Raw genomic sequence first — 18,031 nt, 5'->3', positions numbered from 1 at the left:
TTTCCCCCCTCGCTCTCTCGGTTTATAACAGATTGAATTAAAACGCGCCTCAAGAAAGCAATTTTACAAGACTCGGGCCTGATCTAGCAGGTGAACTCGAGGCTTGATGGGTGAAAAAATCTGATTTTTTTTGTCAAATGTTATGCTTTAAAATAATCTTTTCCTGTTTTTTTTTTTAACAAATAAAGCTTGGTCCCACAATCCAAGTGATTCCTGGTCAGGTTTTAGAGCAACTTTAACCGTTTAACGGGTATGCTGAAAGTGAAAAATAAAAAAAATATTATTTTAGCTTTGTTTATTTTATACGCTCCAAGAGCAATCCTACATAAAATGTCAAAATGGTTTTTTCTTTTCAAAAATACTATCTATAAGATTCTATGTATCTCCTAAAAAAGCCACAAAAAATAAATCAATTAAATACCATCATGTAAAAAAAAAATAACATTAAACTCATTGAAAAAAAAATATTTATTTCTCTCATTCCAATATAATTAGATTGAAATATACGTGGTAAAAAATACCGTTTAGGAGATGCTCTTATACAGGAGACTTCCATGCAAGACTTTCCGGAGCTGGGCAGTACAAGACGGGCAAGACTTAGAAATTATTACGATCCTTTCAGGACAGACAAAGCTCAACATTATCCATGCTCTAAAATCGTGTGAGGAAAGTAAATTTTTTTACATATTTTTTTGTTTTTGCATTTATTTTTCCATTCCCTGCATGTTTTTTCATTTTTTTCCATTCCCCCACATGCTTTTTCCTTTTTTTTTCTCAAAATTATCTTCTTTATTTTTTTATTTTATGTTTTTATGTTTTTTTTTTCAAAATTATTTTTATCAATTTTATTTTTTTACTATTAAACTGGTTGATAATTTAACTTTATAGTTTTTTTCTTTAAAATATTAACGATTGCTATAATGTTTCTCCACATAGTTTTTGCTTTGCTATAGTGTTTTTTCACATGTTTTTTTTCTAAAATTATTTTTGTTGAATTTATTTTTTTAATATTGAGATGGTTAAAAATTTAGCTTTGTAGTTTTTTTTTAAAAAAAATATTTTGAATTGCTACAGTGTTTTCCCATAAGGTTTTTATGTTTATTTTATGATTTTCTCCAAAATTATCTTTGTTGATTTTATTTTTTTAATATTGAGTTGGTTGAGAATTACAATTGTAGTTTTACTCACAAAACATTGTGGATTGCTATAGTGTCTCTACATAGGTCTTTTTTCTTTTCTTTTCTTTTCTTTATGATTTTTGTTTTTTTATATAATTTTTTTTTAAATTATCTTTGTTGCTTTTATTCTTTTAATATTAAGCTTGAAAATTTAGCTTTGTACTTTTTTTTAAAAAAAAACTGTAGATTGCTATAGTCATTCCTCACATTTTTTTTTTGTTATGAATTTTTTCAAAATTATCTTTATCAATTTTATTTTTTTAATATTAAGTTGGTTAAGAATTACAATTGTATATTTCCTCATAAAACATTATAGATTACAGTGTTTCTCTACATGATTTTTTTTTCTTTTGTTTTTTTTATGTTTTTTTTCTAAAATTATTTTAATAGTTTTTTCTTGAAAACATTGTAAATTACAACCATTTTTCTCTGTATAATTTTCTTTTGATGTTTTTTTATGTATGTCACAAGTCCACGGTAACGCGCGGGCAAGGCATCTAGTATTATTCAGACCCTGTGCTTGTAGCTACAGACAAATGTTTTGATGACTCCAGAATGATATTTATGTTACCATAGATAAAGGATCAAGAATTTAAGATAGCATTGACAAATGTAGTTAGTTGGCAGTAGTACAAAGCCTGTCAAAAATCTTCGAAGCACAAACAAGCAAATTTGAGTTCAACGGAAGTCAATAAATCTGGTCGCGTACAAAAATATTAGGTGTATTCCATTAGTATAACAGTGAAGACCCTAGCAATTTATTTTTGTTCACAAGGAAAAATACATGTAAACAAAGCTTAGCACAGAGTGGAACAACCATCAGAAGCTGTGATCACCTGATCCAAGACCATAAGGCAAAGTGTGCATGAATTCGCATGAAGACCACATGCAGGTAACAGTGACACTTACAGGCACTACTTGAGTGATACTAAATCCAAGTAGGTACATTTGGAAAAGAGATGAAGTGGGATAAGCTCACCTCCCATGCCCCAAGGGACCAGGTCTGCCCCTAATGTCGCTTCTCGGAAAGCCTTTGAATCTACGGATGGTTGCTATTGTTCTCGAATATGCTTATTACAAATGAAATTAACTTCGCATATCTACAGAAAGAAAAAAAAAGATTTATCTTTGTGTTGATTGATTCTCTTCTTCAGGATATCAGACTCGAGGAAGTGCAATCAGACTGTTTCTCCGCAAGTTGATTATTAAGAAATTCCAGCACAGAAAGGCGCTGCGATTAGAAGCTAATTATCAGTCATTTGTTTAGGATTTAGATTCCAGATAGTTATGATAGTTAACAGTTTACTTAGAAAGCATACCCGTTGCTCAAGACCAGCTTCTTCTGGTTTTAATGTCAAGGATTCCAATAATTTTATGGCCTCATGAAATCTATCAAGTGCGGCGTCCTCGTTACCAATACTCCTGTCCGCATCGGCAACTTTTGCAAGGGAAACAGCCACATCTAGGGTCTGTAATTGAAAGATAAATAGAGAGCATTAATTGCAAAGGAAGCCTGGAAATACAAAACTTCACAAGCAAGCATGATCACAAATATTGTTTATCACATCATTGTGCATTAAATAGAGAGAAAGATAAGTACAGGGTGCTGAGTTGGAGAACCTCGGAAGCATTTAAAAAACAAAAATCAATACTAGCTTAAAAATATAAACTAAAAGTTCCTTTTCCTACCAGGCCTCATTTCCTATTCTTTTTTTCAAGCAGGCCAGCATGCAGAGAAAAATGCTCTTTATAGTATCATGCAAATATTGTCATGGAAATTCTCAAAACTGGGAAGCCGTGGCCCCTCATTGCTATACAAGAGATCACAGAAAGTATCACAAGTACATTTATACCTCAAGTCATAGAGCATGTGAAATGACAATAACAAGAGTGATGGTGTGTGCTGGAAAAAAAAACAATTGCTGACCTGGGATGAAACACTAGGATGATGTTTGATGGCATCACGTCGCACATTGAGAGAACGCATATAGTAAGATCTTGCAGCCTCCAGATCTCCATCATAATATTTGAGATCTCCAATTTTATTAAGTGAAACAGAATGCGTATGCGTTATCTACAGGGGAAGAATATCAAAAAAAATATAGTTGGCATGGTAAAATCACGCATTGAATAAAAGGCAGCAATACTTGTAAAATTTTAACCTCCAGATCAGCTGCAGCCAATTTTGATAGGAATTCTACACTCTCTTCGAAGTATGTAACCGCGGAGCCAGCATCCCCCACTGCTCGACTGCAATAGACATAATAGGTAGAGAATTTAGTAAACTCGTTAGGACTCAAAATCCATTACTTTGAAAGAAGACAATGAACCCATAGTAATGTTTTAAGAAATCAGCAAAAAGTACAGGTTTTAGAATAGATAGCCTCTAATATCTAGGTTGCACATCCTTAAAGCTATTCTTTAAAACATAAGCTTCGTTTGTCTACTCAAGGATGTGAGAATCTTTTGAGTGTGCTTAAGATATTCAAAACTAGCAATTCCTAGTTCATTGGTGCAAACAATGCTGCTGATGTTATTCCAGCAACATGCCAGAAACCTCAACAATTCATCAATGCAAGCCATGGTGCAAAGTGGCATTGCAATAATATTTCAGCGAACTTTAATCAACTTGTCCATCACATCATTGTTTCTGGAAAATGAAAAGCCACTGTTTGATGCTATAAAGTTAGCTCTTTAGGAATACTTGGATAACAGCTCTGTGACTTGGTTGACAGCACAACCAATGGAAGGAACACTGGTAGTAAATGTATATTGCTCGATCACTTCATCCTCTATTGAAAGTGCATGGGTTCCGCAACTTCTTTCAAGGAAAATAAGATAGATGGTTTTCAGAAACATATTTTCATCATGTGAAGAATGTCCTTACGTAAATATCTTTTCTATAAGCAAGAACTTAATCTATATAATTAGATGATAATCAAGAAAAAACAAAAATCTAAATAAATATATGATCATGTTAAAAAAAAAACTTTTTTTCACCTGCCCCGTTTCTTTTTCAATTTTTCCACTCAATTAACAACATCTTAATACCAAAGCAGAATTATTTTTCCTTTAACTTTGTCCCAAACTAGCTGGAGTTGGCTAAAGGAATACTTTATCTCAATTCACTAGCCAAATTCATATGTTGCTGTTTAATCTTTTCATTCTACCATTGTCCTCAGATCATCACAAGCTTACTAAGGAAAAAGAGAGATAACAGACCAGCAGTCCCCAAGCATTCCCAGCACTGCTCCAAGCTGCGAACACAATTCCGATGTGTTGCCCACTGTTTCTATCCGACCTCGGATGTCTTCTGCACAAAGACTAAGTCTTGATTTTGCACTTTCCACATTCTGGGCTCGAAATGCCTGCCCGTGAAAGCCAAAAAAAAGAAAAGAAAAATCAACTATAAATTACAACAACAACTTACCAGACACCAACCACGCACATAAAAGATAGTTAAGAATAAGTTGGAAAAAAAAAAGAGGAAAACAAATGAGAAGTTTACGAGAAGCTTTCAACTAGTATAGAATACCTTGATAATTTTGATGAGATAACCATAGCCAAAAAAAAAATAACAACGTTGATCTAGAAATGACATCCATCAAAAGAAAAATAGAAACGCATCAATGCCATGATAATTAACTAAACTTACCCTCATGGCTTGTTGCACCAAGAAAGCACCCCTCTCCAAAGAAACATCCTCGTATATCACTTTTTTATTCTCACCTGCTTCCCCCTCTTTATCCATGTCAACATGAGATCTCTTGATTCTAGCATGACCATCAATGAACCGATCAACTACACTCTGCAGATCCGTATCAGCTTCAATCTTCTCAACATCAGCTCCACACAGCGGACAGTCCTTAAATCGCGAAATACACACTCTAATCCAACAAAAACAAACCAATTCACAAATTGCCTCAGACCACAAACAAGAGCGAACAAATTAACATCATATCATGGAGTTTGATTCTATCATTTCTATCATCTCCTTACTTGCAATACACATGAGAGCACGGCACGCATTTGCTACAATCAAAGAGAAGAGCTTGGCATATCATACAACTAAGAGGTCCCAATTTAAATGTCTGAGAATCATATCCAAAAGGGCATTTCGGCGAAACGGTAGCAGATTCACCACCAGACTCTTTCTTAGCCTTTCCTCCTCCTTCATGCTCGGCCCCGTGTTTAATCGGACATTCCCCTGGTTTTCTTGGTGACCCATCATCAGGTCTTGAAGCTTTCACAAATGGGCAAACTGGGGTCATCTTGGTAAATCAAAATCTGCATCAAATTCACAGAAATAAAACATGGCTTTCATCCAAATCGAATCCAAGCATCTAAAAACTTAACAACTTTCTTTAAATATTTAATCAACATAAGGAGATTTTGCAAATTTTGAAAGAAAAATAAAGGGAAAGAAGGAAAGAGAAATCAAATACCAGAGTTACAAGTGACACCAAAGCTTATGAATATTTCTTCTGGTCGTCTTGAGAATACGAATGGAAGATGTCAGCTTCGTTTATTTATCACAAGTAAAAACAAACTACAAATCAGTATTTAAATATTGGACATTATTATGTTTTAGTGTTAGAACTTTCAAACATTGCAATTATACCATCAACAACTTTTGATAAGGGAGATTTATCCGATGATATTTTTAGCAAAATAGAAAGTGAGGTTTGAGATTGAATTACATATTTTATTGTAAAATGAATTTAAAAATCCATAATTACATGAAAACAGGCCATTCTTTAAATATGCATCTCCAGCGGTGTTTTTTCACAAATGAATGGAGATAAGGATAATATTGTTTGGTCATAGGATGATAAGTTGTGTAGTTTAAGGACTGGATTGGAATAATTCTCATAGTTCGGAGACTAACTTATAGCTATACCCAATAGCAAGATATTCCCATGATCCCATCTTTGGCCCAAGTTACGCTTAAAAAATCATTCTTGTCCCTTTATTTTATAGTAAATTTCGTCAAATCAATCTTTCCACTTCAAATTTTGCCAAACAAAACTCTGTATATTCAACTAAAAGCAATTCAAGCACCTTCATCAAAAATTTCTCATCGACCGAATTGCTATATGATACTACTGTGATGATATAAGTGCGAGGACTGTCCTTAATGGAAGGGGAAAAAAAGTTGATTTGACCAAAATTTAGAGCAAATGGACTGATTTGATCAACTTTAAAAAGTATAGGTATCACACTTGAATTTTAGTTATTTCGCGGGGACACGTGACTGGCCCAGGAAACGAGTGTGGTGGTTTCTGGGACAACGAGATGGATGGCTTAGGAAGCGTGACCACCAGTGACATCTGTCATATAAAGCATATGTGCTCACGTGAATCAGACACGTGGCAGGGTTTGTTTGTTTTGGGCTGTAAGTCATGTGCTGGATTTTTTTGTAGTGCGTCTGCCCCGAGTTTTACTTAAATGGGCCTTTTCAAGTATCTCCACGTTTGGGCTTACTTTTATCTGTTTCATAATCTACTGGGCTCGGGCTTGGGCTCTCATATACTCTCTGCTGCTTCAGGACAAGAATTAAAACTATAAGCATGATTCTGGGCTCGGGCTTTTATATGTTAGATTTAGTCATAATTCTTTAATCGGAGGCACGAACATACACAAGACTGATGTATGCCATGGAGCATAGATTGGGCCCTCCTGGTTAAACTTGTATTACTATTATAATGAACCGAACCGTGAAACACCTAACCAATCGATGATCACAGGGTCAAATACTAAAGCCTAAAGGTTAAAAGCTGCCTCTTGTTAATTTATTTATATACAAAGGCTGCAGCCATATGATTGAGAGGCTATAGACACCGGGGCAAGCAAGCTTATGCTAACCACTTCACAGAACCCCATATATATAAGAAAAAGAAAAAAACATGGAGTGAAGAAGAAGAGGAGTGCAGAAATACATCATTAGTAGCCTTAAAAAATCGTAAAGAAGAAGAAGAAGAAAAACGAGGGAAAAGGGAGAGGGAATAAAGAGGAAAACCAGCTAGCACATGCATGGCATCTGTAGGATAAAAATGGTGTTTATTCCCCCCAAAGAGAGATGATTACTTGTATTTTAAGTATATGATTCACTTTTCTCGTCACATTCTAAAATAAACTAAAATTAATATGTGGGGGAGCTAATGCTGTCGAGTGTGTTAAAAATACGTTTCATTTTAATATATATATATATATATATATATATATATATATATATATATATATATATATATATATATTAAATTAATAGTTTAATTTATGCATGCATTAATTGATATTCTGCTACAATTCATGTATGCAATGCATGCATGCATGCATCATATATATGTATAGAACTAGACAAGAGAAATGCTTTAAAACAGTGATAAACTAGCTAGCTGGCACAATTGTTCCACTCGTGAACTACATTGAACTAGAAAATAATTGTGATTACACGGATCAAAACTATGTGATTAATTAATTGATATGGTGTCATCTAAAGCTATATTGGCGGCAGCACTTCGCGGCGATCTCGATCAATTTTTTTATAATAAGAAAAAGAATGCTTAGGTTGCGTAGTTTTTTTAGTATCTAATAAACTTAATATAAATAAAAAATAAGCACAACAGTAAATAAATCAAACAAAAAATAACAATAATTAATTATAAAAAATGAACCGGTAATATCACACTCAAAAAAAAAAAAAAACATGTTAAAGACTCACCATGCTCGGCCATAGACACTGTCTTACCACCTTAAAGATCTCACTGAGACGTTTCTAACGTTACTGTAAAAAATTACACGATGACACTGAAGGACCATATTATCTCCAATAAACAATTCAAATATATTTTTTAAAAAAAATATATAAAATCATTATTACACCATTACAATCCGCAATGCAATTATATTTGGTGATTCACTATTTTTTATATATATAATTTTGGTCTTAATTATATTTGGTCTACATGCACCTAATCCATGCAATAATTTATTAACGGATATAATTTGTGTTTCATTGTTATTTTGAGATTAAAAAAAAAAGGATAATTGATCCAAGATGACATATTTTCATGTCTTTTTTTATTTTATTTTATGTATTTGTTTTTTTTTCTATTCTACCATACTAATCAATGCAAGTATAAAGAAGTGTTGGGAAATCAATTACCACCACCAACACTGCATCGGTTGCAAATTTGCAATTGTAAGTGACAATTTTCTTGAAACAATATAATATATGTGTGTAAATCATCCATTCTGCCTCTCAATAATTGTTAGATGCATGATTTTGTTTCTTAATTATTTGTGTTGAAACCTAAGATTTCTGGGTAATTTGGTTTTTGCTCGGACATTGCTGGCCTACCAAGCACCATATTGCCAATGAAGCTTCATGAGTTGGTTGGTTATACATAAAAGCAAACAAATAACATTTATAATTAGATCAAAAAGCAAAAATAATTATATCTATATATATTATAATAAAATGCATAGAAAATTCAGAGAATAGCAATCAAAGATGCTCTTACACCTCTCGCTGCAAGCTTCCTCTGGTGAAAAAGCTCCCTCCCTTGCATTTAGCCTACAAACGGGTGGTGGGATATGCCACTCTTTTCATTCTCCTCCATTTTTCTTGCCATCCCATCTTCCATGGCTTCTCTTCTGCATCATCTCTTTTTTCTCTCTGTACTCTGCCTTCTCATCATCAGCTCCACTGCATCAAATCAACTTCCTCAGGTAATTTTATCAAAACACTACTACATCAGTGACCCATTTTTGTGTTTTCACAAGAGATATAATCTATCTTCTTTGAGTCTTGACAGCATTATGTGGTTTATATGGGGAGTTCATCAAGTGGAAATGGAGGAGAAGCTCCTGAGATTGCAGAGGCAGGTCATTTGCAGCTGTTGTCCTCCATTATACCAAGGTTACCATACATCTCATCATCATAATCCATCATTATATAGCCATGGTTTCAAGGGCTTGATACTTGGAATTTAATGTGCTTTTTGACAGTCATGAGAGTGAAAGAATATCGCTAATCCATCATTATAGCCATGCTTTCAAGGGCTTCTCTGCCATGCTTACAGAGAATGAAGCCTCTGTATTAGCTGGTAATACTCTTGTTTTATTTCCTTGTTCTATTTGACAATCTGTCTTGTGTCTGGTTTAGAGCTTATGCATGTCTTTATGCTTCAAATAATAACAATAATACTAATAAGTTAAAAGAAAAATTAAATAAATATAAAACCCTTTGATCCTAGAACATGCTTATGGTCTAAAAAGCACAATTGTTTTGTAAAAAAAAAAAAAATTAGTTGTGAATTTGACAACTTGGATTTTTTTTCTTAGTTATTTTTGCTTAAATTTCCAGCCGAATTTGCTTCTTTGTAAATATTGATTTCACTAGGAATTCACTTAATATTTGGGTAGCTGGTTTTTTAGTTCTTTGGGTTCTCGGTCATCTCATGTATTTTTTTATTTAAAAATGTTATTTTATTTTTAATTTTTTAAAACAATTCTTAATTTTTATTTAATTATGTCTGGATTAGATTTTACCAAATCAACTGAATTATGAATTAACCTATTAGATCATCCAAGTTTAGTATTGTCAATATTAAAATCAATTTAAATTAAAATTTAGTTTAAATCAAGCTCTAAATTGTGAATTTATCGAATGAACTTACAATCAATCTATCTTAAAGAGTTCAATAACTATAGTAGAAACATAATACATTAATTCAATTTAAATTTTTTAAACTTAATTAACAAAAAAACTAAAAAGTATCAATTCCTGCAATTTTTTATTCTTTAATATTAAAACTGGTTAAAAATTAAAATTTTTAATTTTTTTATAGAACTATTGCAATCTTAAAATTTAAATAATATTTTATTTGTTTATTGACATAGATAATTCTAGATTTATTTAATTAAATATATGCATGTACTTTTTGATTTATAATTAAAAATAATTTTGTCAATAATTTTTTTAAAAACCTACTTATTCATTTGTTTTTTACTAATAAGCGCGGGTCTATCTATTTGTCGAGCTTGCAATAGCTAATATAAAAACCAATTAGATTCTAAATTACTCGCTCCTTATTTTTAATAAAAAAAAATCAAAACATTTTTTTTCTATCGGGCTTGAGAGAAGAAACTCCGAACGAGCTCTAAATACGGGTCCATAAGCACATGCAACTCAACTTGTTCATCAACCCAAAACCCTCCCAAGCTTCATCACTAAACCCCTTACCCGCCATTAATCCACCAGCCACCCCCTCTCCCTCTGTCGCTGTCCGTCTCTCTGAATCTCATCTTTGCTTCGAAGTTCCAACAAAAAAGTGAAAAGGATGGCCACGAATATATCCTCCACGGGAAACCTCATTTCTTTTATACAAAAACGTTTTCTATTAACATCAGCAGCAGCAACAGTAACACTTTCTCCCAACTCTCCACTACCCACTACTACTAGTTGTAGCTCCTCCTCCTCTTCTTCTACGGCCCAATTCCTCGTCAATTCATGCGGTCTTTCTCTGCAATCTGCTCTTTCAGTTTCTAAAAAGTTCCAAATCCATGAGAATGATCTCCATAAGCTCCGATCTGTTGTCCAATTCATGAAAGCTCATGGTTTTAGCGAGACCCACCTGGCCAAATTGATCCAAAGTCGGCCAGGAGTTCTCCATTGCAGAGTAGAAGGTAATCTCAAACCCAAATTTGAATTTCTCACAGAGAATGGCGTTGTGGGTCAGCTTCTGCCAGAGCTCATTTTATCAAATACTCATATTTTAAGAAGGGGTTTAGATTCTCAAATTAAACCATGTTTTGAGTTTTTAAAGTCTGTTCTTGGTTGCAATGAGAACGTTTTGGTGGCTCTTAAACATTCTTCTTGGCTGTTGACGTTGCGTTTGAAGGGCACTATGCAACCAAATTATGATTTGTTGATAGAAGAGGGAGTGGCTGTTGATAGGATTGCTAAACTGATTATGATGGACCCAAGAGCCATACAGAATAAGCGTGATAAAATGATTTCTACAGTGAGTACTCTCAAGGATTTAGGCCTTGAACCAAATGCTCCTGTTTTTATACACGCTCTTAGAGCGATGTTATCTATCAGTGAATCGACTCGGAAGAAGAAAATTGAGGTGCTGAAGAGTTTGGGTTGGAGTGAGAAAGATATTTGGCATGCCTTTAAGCGACATCCTCTTCTTTTGGGATATTCAGAGGAGAAAATCAGGGCTGGGATGGATTTTTTTGTGAATACATTGAAGTTGGGATTGCAACATGTGATTGCCTGCCCCCAGCTTCTTACTTATTCTATTGATAAAAGGTTGCTTCCCAGGTATAATGTTTTAAAGATTTTGGAGTCAAAGAAGCTGATTAAAAAGGATTTGAAGATTAAGAATTTGCTTAAAATAAATGAGAAGGAATTCTTGAAGAATTATGTTTACAAGTATGTGGACGATATTCCAGGGTTGTTGGATTTATATGGAGGAGCCGACAAAGCAAAAAAGATACACTTGATGACGGAGAAGTAAGTTTTGTTGTCCAATGCACAATGTGATTTAATTCTAGATTGCTCTCAGCCTTCTTAATCAGAGATAGCGTTGTGGTTAGTCGTTCCAGTTTACATAACTTATTTTTTAGGAGTATTGTGAGTTCATTTCTTATCCATTTGGGTGTTGATTTCTATTGAGCCACTGTCACAAGTTCTTTAACAACCATTCCTGGTTCTTGATCGTTCCTAAGTATTTTTTGTCACCCCTTAGCGTTTTATCTCACTGCAATGTCGTGGAAGCTCAAGAAAGCTCTCCTTTTATCATCGATCATCAATGTCCACAATAATTACATATTCATGTTCAAACAGCCCCTGAAGGGATTTCCTACACTTTTCTGTTTTGTGAGCAAATGGTTGCTGTCAATTTTTTTTATCCATTCCAAAGTATACAACTGAATCAGGGAATCATTAGATGATTTTTAGGGATTCTGTAAAGAAATCTTGATTTTAGTGACGAAGCATAAGAAGAGGCTAAAAAACGAATCAGTTGCTGCACTCTGCTTGTGCTGATAAGCTTATAGGGGTTCTTGGAGTCAGTTTCTATATAATTGTCTAATCTAGTATGAAGTTAATTCAAAATTTTCATTACAATAAGCCATTATTATAGCAGGAAGTAAAGAAACTGGCACCAAGTGCTTTTAAGGTTTTTTTTGGTCCGGGGATCTCTCTTCAAGATCAATCATTTTATGTACCAGATATTGCTTTACACTTTGAAGTGCTTTTAAGGGTTTTTGGTTTAAATTTTGTTACTAAAAACGTTATTATGCCATGAGGAAAATGAATACATTCTAAAAGAAGGATGCTTTTTTTCAGTCGAGAAAAGTACTGTTTTCAACTATCTCACCCCTGCTTTCAGATGAGAATAAAAGCATTGTTTTGTCAGTTGGATTGCCAATTTTTACAATCCGTTTCATGCATAGTCGCAATCCCTAGACGACAAAAAAAAAAAAAAAACTCAGTTTAAGATGCAGGGGGATCATGGCTCCCTTCTAGTGATCCAGTAACTACAAATAGACTGAACAGAGATCAATTGATTCTGAAAACAGGCCATGATGGTATAGTATCCATCTTCCGGGATCCAATTCTTCAACTTCATACTACACGTTCATGGGATTTCCTGGAGGCATCATCAGGCATGCAAAACAAGCACAAGCATCCTCCTTTGTCAAGTGATGTCATAATTGGGATGATAGACACAGGTAACTGCAATTCACTTATGTTTCTCATACTACCTGGTTCAGTGGCCCTGCATGAATGAAAGCCACCTCAAGAACATGCCTCAAATTTCAGTTGCATTCACATGCACACACATATTTATTCCATAAATATGTCAATATGGTTCATCCTTTTATTTGTGCTACCTTCATATCACAAATTTTTTAACTCACTCTTGTAGCACAAAAAACAAGAATGGTTTTTAACATGAATCATTGTTTTGATGAACTACTTTGATGAAAGTCACATTATATATATATTCATTGAGTTTATATTTCAAATGTCTTTTGTGACTGAACACCCAGGACGCTGTTATTTTACACTTCAGCATCAATAAGAATAGTGTCTTCGTGGGGGAAGGCCACCTGCCATATTATAACTAAAAGCTCAATGGTCCTCCAAGTAAACAAAACATGGTCTCTTTTTTTAAACGGTTCAGGGTCTGGTGGATTGAAAGTCCAAGGACTTCAACTTTAAAACCTCACCTCATGCCTTGCTCCTTTATGTGGGGCTGGTTTTGAGTTCAAATCTTTTTGAGGGTGTGTATTAATTTTGAAAGAGGGAAGGCTACAAAATCCAGTGAGCCTTTCGATGAATTGGAAAGGCATTATAAAAGGATATAATTTTTTTCAAGTATAATTTGAACATTTAAATTGTATGTCAGTACAAGTTATTAGAATAATTAGAAGTTTTCTGTTAACGTGAAATAATTTGTTTCCCATCACTTTGTACAAAGCTTTTTGTTGTGTCTTGCTGCGATTGAGTCTTATCCAAGGGCATATTGTTAGACTTCAGAAAATTTTTAGAATATTACACGTGTTCTTTGCTTTAGGGATATGGCCTGAGTCGCCAAGTTTCAATGATGATGGAATTGGGGAAATCCCTTCAAGATGGAAAGGAGTTTGCATGGAAGGATATGACTTCAAGAAATCCAATTGCAATAGGTGATTATGTCTTTTTTTCATTATAAAGTAAGAGAAGGACAATATGCACATATGCAAATTCATGTTTGTGTAGATGCCTCTATTAATAGAATAGCTTTTATCTATATCTTACTCTCATCCAGTTTTTTTATATCAGAGAGCAAGTACTTTTTTCTTAAACAATCATAGCAATATGCCTCAAGTCTAAAATCTTTACCTAAACACACACCCTTACCCTGAGACAAGCCCAAGTGATGATTTCCGCTTGCTGTTAAATTTAATCTATGCTGCAGAATTCTTATTTTCTGGTCTCTATGTCTGTAGGAAGTTGATAGGAGCAAGATACTATGACTCCATCCAAAGGACATACAGTAATAACAAGACCCACATGGCTAAACCAGATGACTCACCAAGGGACTTTGATGGCCATGGTACTCACACCACATCCATTGCAGCTGGTGCTAAAGTTGCTAATGTTAGTTACCATGACTTAGCTGGAGGCACAGCTAGGGGTGGCTCACCTTCATCTAGAATAGCAATATACAAAGCATGCACATTAGATGGTTGTTCTGGTTCCACCATATTGAAGGCAATTGATGATGCAATTAAGGATGGAGTTGATATAATCTCCATTTCTATTGGGATGAGCTCGCTCTTTCAATCTGATTACCTAAATGACCCCATAGCAATTGGTTCATTTCATGCACAACAAATGAATATCATGGTAGTGTGCTCTGGAGGAAATGATGGGCCTGATCTTTACACTATTGTTAATTCAGCTCCTTGGATCTTTACAGTTGCAGCTTCTAATATTGATAGAGATTTCCAATCTACTGTGCTGCTTGGAAATGGGAAGACTTTCCAAGTAAGATATTGATTTGTTGATTCTTTTAATGTTGTCATATATTAAGATCTGTTATATTCATAATTCTTCTCTCTTCCTCTCTATTCTTTTTGGAATGAATTCGTGTCTTTACAATCCTTTTGCTTAAGGGGTCTGCCATCAGTTTCTCAAACTTCAATCGCTCAAGAAATTATCCTCTCGCATTTGGAGAGGATGTTGCTGCTAAGTTTACCCCAATATCAGAAGCTAGGTATTATCAAGAAGTGATACTCATGATAATGATAAAAGTCATGTATTGTATAAAGTGAATTAATTTTCACTAAAATGCAGGAATTGCTACCCAGGATCATTAGATACACAGAAAGTTGCGGGCAAGATTGTTGTATGCACAGATGATGATTTAAATATTCCACGGCAAATCAAGAAATTAGTCGTGGAAGATGCTAGAGCCAAAGGGTTGATTTTAGTCAGTGAGGATGAGACAGTTGTTCCTTTTGATTCAGGCACGTTTCCATTTGCTGAAGTTGGAAATCTTTCAGGGTTGCAGATTATTAAATACATCAATGGTACCAAGTAAGCATCACTGATATAAATTTCAAATTTTGTACCTTGTTTAGTCTATCCTATTTCAGCTTGGATGCATAATAAGGAACAAGGTTTTGGTCTTAAGTCTTGCTATCCTAAATGTTTGTAAGATTTGATTTTGTCTTCTGTGATAACACAAAATAACCATCAAGACATCAACTAAACTAGCTGAAACTCACATTGCCTCTTTCTTCCTTATTCTCCCTTCTTACATGTCTTTAATATGATCACCTAGTGCTGTGCAGGAAACATACATCCCATATAGATCCCTTTCTTCTGGTCAAGCCTTTCTAACCAGGGCAATGTATTATGGATAAGATCCGCTCATAATCTGAAACTGATCCCTTTTTCTGGAGATCCGACCTCTTTGTCATCCTGGTTCTTCTTTATTCGTACTTTGTGCTTGTCTTATCCAGCCACTTCAATTAATTAATCAAAGATACTCCTCCCAGTAATAGACATAATAGTACATAGTTTTTCTTCAATATATACGAAAACTTTAGAAACAATTACTTTTTGTGAGATTATTAACATCCTAAAAAAGTTGTGAGGCGCATGCCCTACATACCAGTTAAGAAACTTGTCCAAGAACTTCATAGATGGATTTGCTCTCTTCTCTGTCCCTGTACAGAAAGCCTACTGCAACCATCCTTCCTACCCGTGATGTTCCTCGATATAGACCAGCTCCAACCGTTGCATATTTCTCTTCCAGAGGGCCTGGGCAATATACAGAAAACATTCTCAAGGTTAGCTTCTGTAATACATTAGAATTCAGGAGCTGTTTTATTAGCTAACAACTTAGTTAATCATTAACACTGATCGGGAATTCAGCCCGATATAATGGCTCCAGGAGTTGCCATTTTGGCAGCCGTGATACCTGAAAAAGAAGCAGGGAGTGTTCCTGTTGGAAATAAGCCGTCTGGATATGCCATAAAGTCTGGTACATCAATGGCTTGCCCTCATGTGACAGGGGCTGCAGCATTCATTAAGTCTTTTCATCATGGGTGGAGTACTTCTATGATCAAATCTGCACTTATGACAACAGGTACTTTTGAAGGTAGAATTCATAAAGATGGGCACACACTCAACACACACTCTCAAACTCACACACACACACTCACAGGTTGTAACTAGGGCTTGGGGAATACAGAAGGGGATTTTAGCTTGACCGCACCCCATGGTAAAACGGTAAAATGACGTTTCTACTGTATGAATTTGGTATTATATACTTTATATTTTTTTAGCGGGGAGGGGATTGAATGATGCTTTTGATTGTACAGATATTCCCTTTCATGTTATTATTGTTTAATATCTAAATGGTCCTGTGTTCATATATTAACATCCACCATCATGCACTGCAAGTGCTCGCATTGATCTCTTCCTTTGTTCTCTTTGCAGCAACCATTTATGATAATACGGGGAAACCCTTACAAAACAGCTCACATCACTTTGCGAATCCCCATGAAGTAGGGGTTGGAGAAATAAACCCACTCAAAGCTCTTAATCCAGGATTAGTTTTTGAAACAACCACGGAAGATTTTTTGCAATTCCTTTGTTATTATGGATATTCAGAGAAAAACATAAGATCTATGTCCAAGACAAACTTCAACTGCCCCAGAATCAGTATTGACAGACTCATCTCCAATATCAACTATCCATCGATATCCATCAGTAACCTTGATCGACATAAGCCTGCTCAGACTATCAAAAGAACTGTGACTAATGTGGGATGTCCAAATGCCACATACATTTCCAGAGTGCATGCTCCTGTGGGATTAGAGGTGAAGGTTTTCCCAAAGAAGATTGTTTTTATCGAAGGGTTAACAAGGGTTTCCTTCAAAGTCTTATTCTATGGCAAGGAGGCTTCCAGTGGCTACAATTTTGGGTCCGTAACATGGTTTGATGGTCGACATTCTGTCCTTCTATCATTTGCAGTGAACGTAGAATAACATAACAATATAACGTACTCACATTGAACAAAGGTACCATTCAATTTGAAGTTAACGCACACATCACTCACTCATAAGTTGTAGATACACGTTGATGTTCTTACTGTTTTGTCCAGTGCTGGAACCCTTGTTGTATGGTTGGAGTTAATTACTGCAAACCACCAGAATAGGAACATTCATAGATACATTCATCAATTAATGTCTGTCCAAAACTTTTTTTCTTTGAACATCATGGCATGTGCAAATATTATTATCCAACGTGTCTGCTATTTGGACTATGGTTGCTTATGCAGTAATAGTCATATTTACTTCAATTTATACGTACTAAATAAAAGGATACCTATGTTTAATGCATGTTAGAAGCAATGATTTCTGGTTCCTGTGATTGCTGCACCACTATTCCATTTTTCAGCTGAGAAAGTAAACGGTTTTAGCAAGGCCTAAAATATTGACCATGTGTGGGAATGCTCTCTGTATTTCATGGATTAGGCTTAGAGGTCCTTGATCACCTAAAACAACATTGCTTTGTTCCTATCTTCGATAAGTACATGCAGATGATCAGATAGCGAGAGCATCAATTCAATGGTGATTTTAGCTGCCTGTTGTTAATCACAAGCTTTCTTCAACCCACACGCTTGCTTTGTTAGACTGTTTTAATTTATTAATTCACAAGCACACGATAAAATTCTTCAAATACTTGCCTTCTGACAGAAAATTTTATCTGATTCTAAAGGGCTTTTGGCTTATGAAATTACCATGAGGATCATGGTTACTTGTGATGTGTATGT

The 18,031-nt window shown here is 34.7% G+C and overlaps 3 protein-coding genes across 4 annotated transcripts; 2 read left to right on the top strand and 1 right to left on the bottom strand.

Moving 5' to 3' along the window:
* Nucleotides 1–1,849: 1,849 nt before the first annotated feature.
* LOC7461326 (protein NCA1) lies at nt 1,850–5,762 on the bottom strand. Its single transcript, XM_002304787.4, has 8 exons — nt 5,624–5,762; nt 5,178–5,465; nt 4,834–5,065; nt 4,401–4,546; nt 3,341–3,428; nt 3,106–3,252; nt 2,498–2,647; nt 1,850–2,409 (listed from the first exon to the last, which is right to left on the bottom strand). Exons 2-8 carry the CDS (start codon nt 5,447–5,449, stop codon nt 2,329–2,331), a joined length of 1,116 nt encoding a protein of 371 aa, XP_002304823.2. The 5' UTR covers nt 5,450–5,465; nt 5,624–5,762; the 3' UTR covers nt 1,850–2,328.
* Nucleotides 5,763–8,679: 2,917 nt separating this feature from the next.
* On the top strand, nt 8,680–17,597 carry LOC7462817 (CO(2)-response secreted protease). 2 transcript variants are annotated; one of them, XM_024598266.2, is made up of 11 exons: nt 8,680–8,909; nt 8,996–9,099; nt 9,189–9,286; nt 12,774–12,926; nt 13,775–13,886; nt 14,190–14,730; nt 14,859–14,959; nt 15,040–15,282; nt 15,926–16,040; nt 16,126–16,339; nt 16,693–17,597. In XM_024598266.2, exons 1-11 carry the CDS (start codon nt 8,775–8,777, stop codon nt 17,241–17,243), a joined length of 2,367 nt encoding a protein of 788 aa, XP_024454034.2. In that variant the 5' UTR covers nt 8,680–8,774; the 3' UTR covers nt 17,244–17,597. The 2 variants fall into 2 exon arrangements, with proteins under 2 accessions (XP_024454034.2, XP_002303965.4); XM_002303929.4 differs by lacking the exons at nt 8,680–8,909; nt 8,996–9,099; nt 9,189–9,286 and adding exons at nt 11,407–11,511; nt 11,643–11,703.
* Nucleotides 10,357–12,057, top strand: LOC112327028 (transcription termination factor MTERF2, chloroplastic). Its single transcript, XM_024598267.2, has one exon. It carries the CDS (start codon nt 10,523–10,525, stop codon nt 11,705–11,707), a length of 1,185 nt encoding a protein of 394 aa, XP_024454035.2. The 5' UTR covers nt 10,357–10,522; the 3' UTR covers nt 11,708–12,057.
* Nucleotides 17,598–18,031: the final 434 nt, after the last annotated feature.

The sequence above is a fragment of the Populus trichocarpa genome, chromosome 3 (assembly GCF_000002775.5).
Source record: "Populus trichocarpa isolate Nisqually-1 chromosome 3, P.trichocarpa_v4.1, whole genome shotgun sequence".
Taxonomy (NCBI): Eukaryota; Viridiplantae; Streptophyta; class Magnoliopsida; order Malpighiales; family Salicaceae; genus Populus; species Populus trichocarpa.
This window is presented reverse-complemented; position numbering and strand designations above follow the sequence as displayed.

What these genes read in the sequence shown, in the direction of transcription:
- LOC7461326 (XM_002304787.4), bottom strand. Translation starts at nt 5,449, where the DNA reads ATGACCCCAGTTTGCCCATTTGTGAAAGCTTCAAGACCTGATGATGGG. An exon ending in TGCTCTCATGTGTATTGCAA is followed by an intron (nt 5,066 to 5,177) that starts GTAAGGAGATGA and finishes TTGTTGGATTAG; the next exon opens with AGTGTGTATTTCGCGATTTA. An exon ending in GGAATGCTTGGGGACTGCTG is followed by an intron (nt 3,429 to 4,400) that starts GTCTGTTATCTC and finishes TGTCTATTGCAG; the next exon opens with TCGAGCAGTGGGGGATGCTG.
- LOC7462817 (XM_024598266.2), top strand. Translation starts at nt 8,775, where the DNA reads ATGCCACTCTTTTCATTCTCCTCCATTTTTCTTGCCATCCCATCTTCC. An exon ending in GAAATGGGAAGACTTTCCAA is followed by an intron (nt 14,731 to 14,858) that starts GTAAGATATTGA and finishes CTTTTGCTTAAG; the next exon opens with GGGTCTGCCATCAGTTTCTC. An exon ending in ATACAGAAAACATTCTCAAG is followed by an intron (nt 16,041 to 16,125) that starts GTTAGCTTCTGT and finishes TCGGGAATTCAG; the next exon opens with CCCGATATAATGGCTCCAGG.
- LOC112327028 (XM_024598267.2), top strand. Translation starts at nt 10,523, where the DNA reads ATGGCCACGAATATATCCTCCACGGGAAACCTCATTTCTTTTATACAA.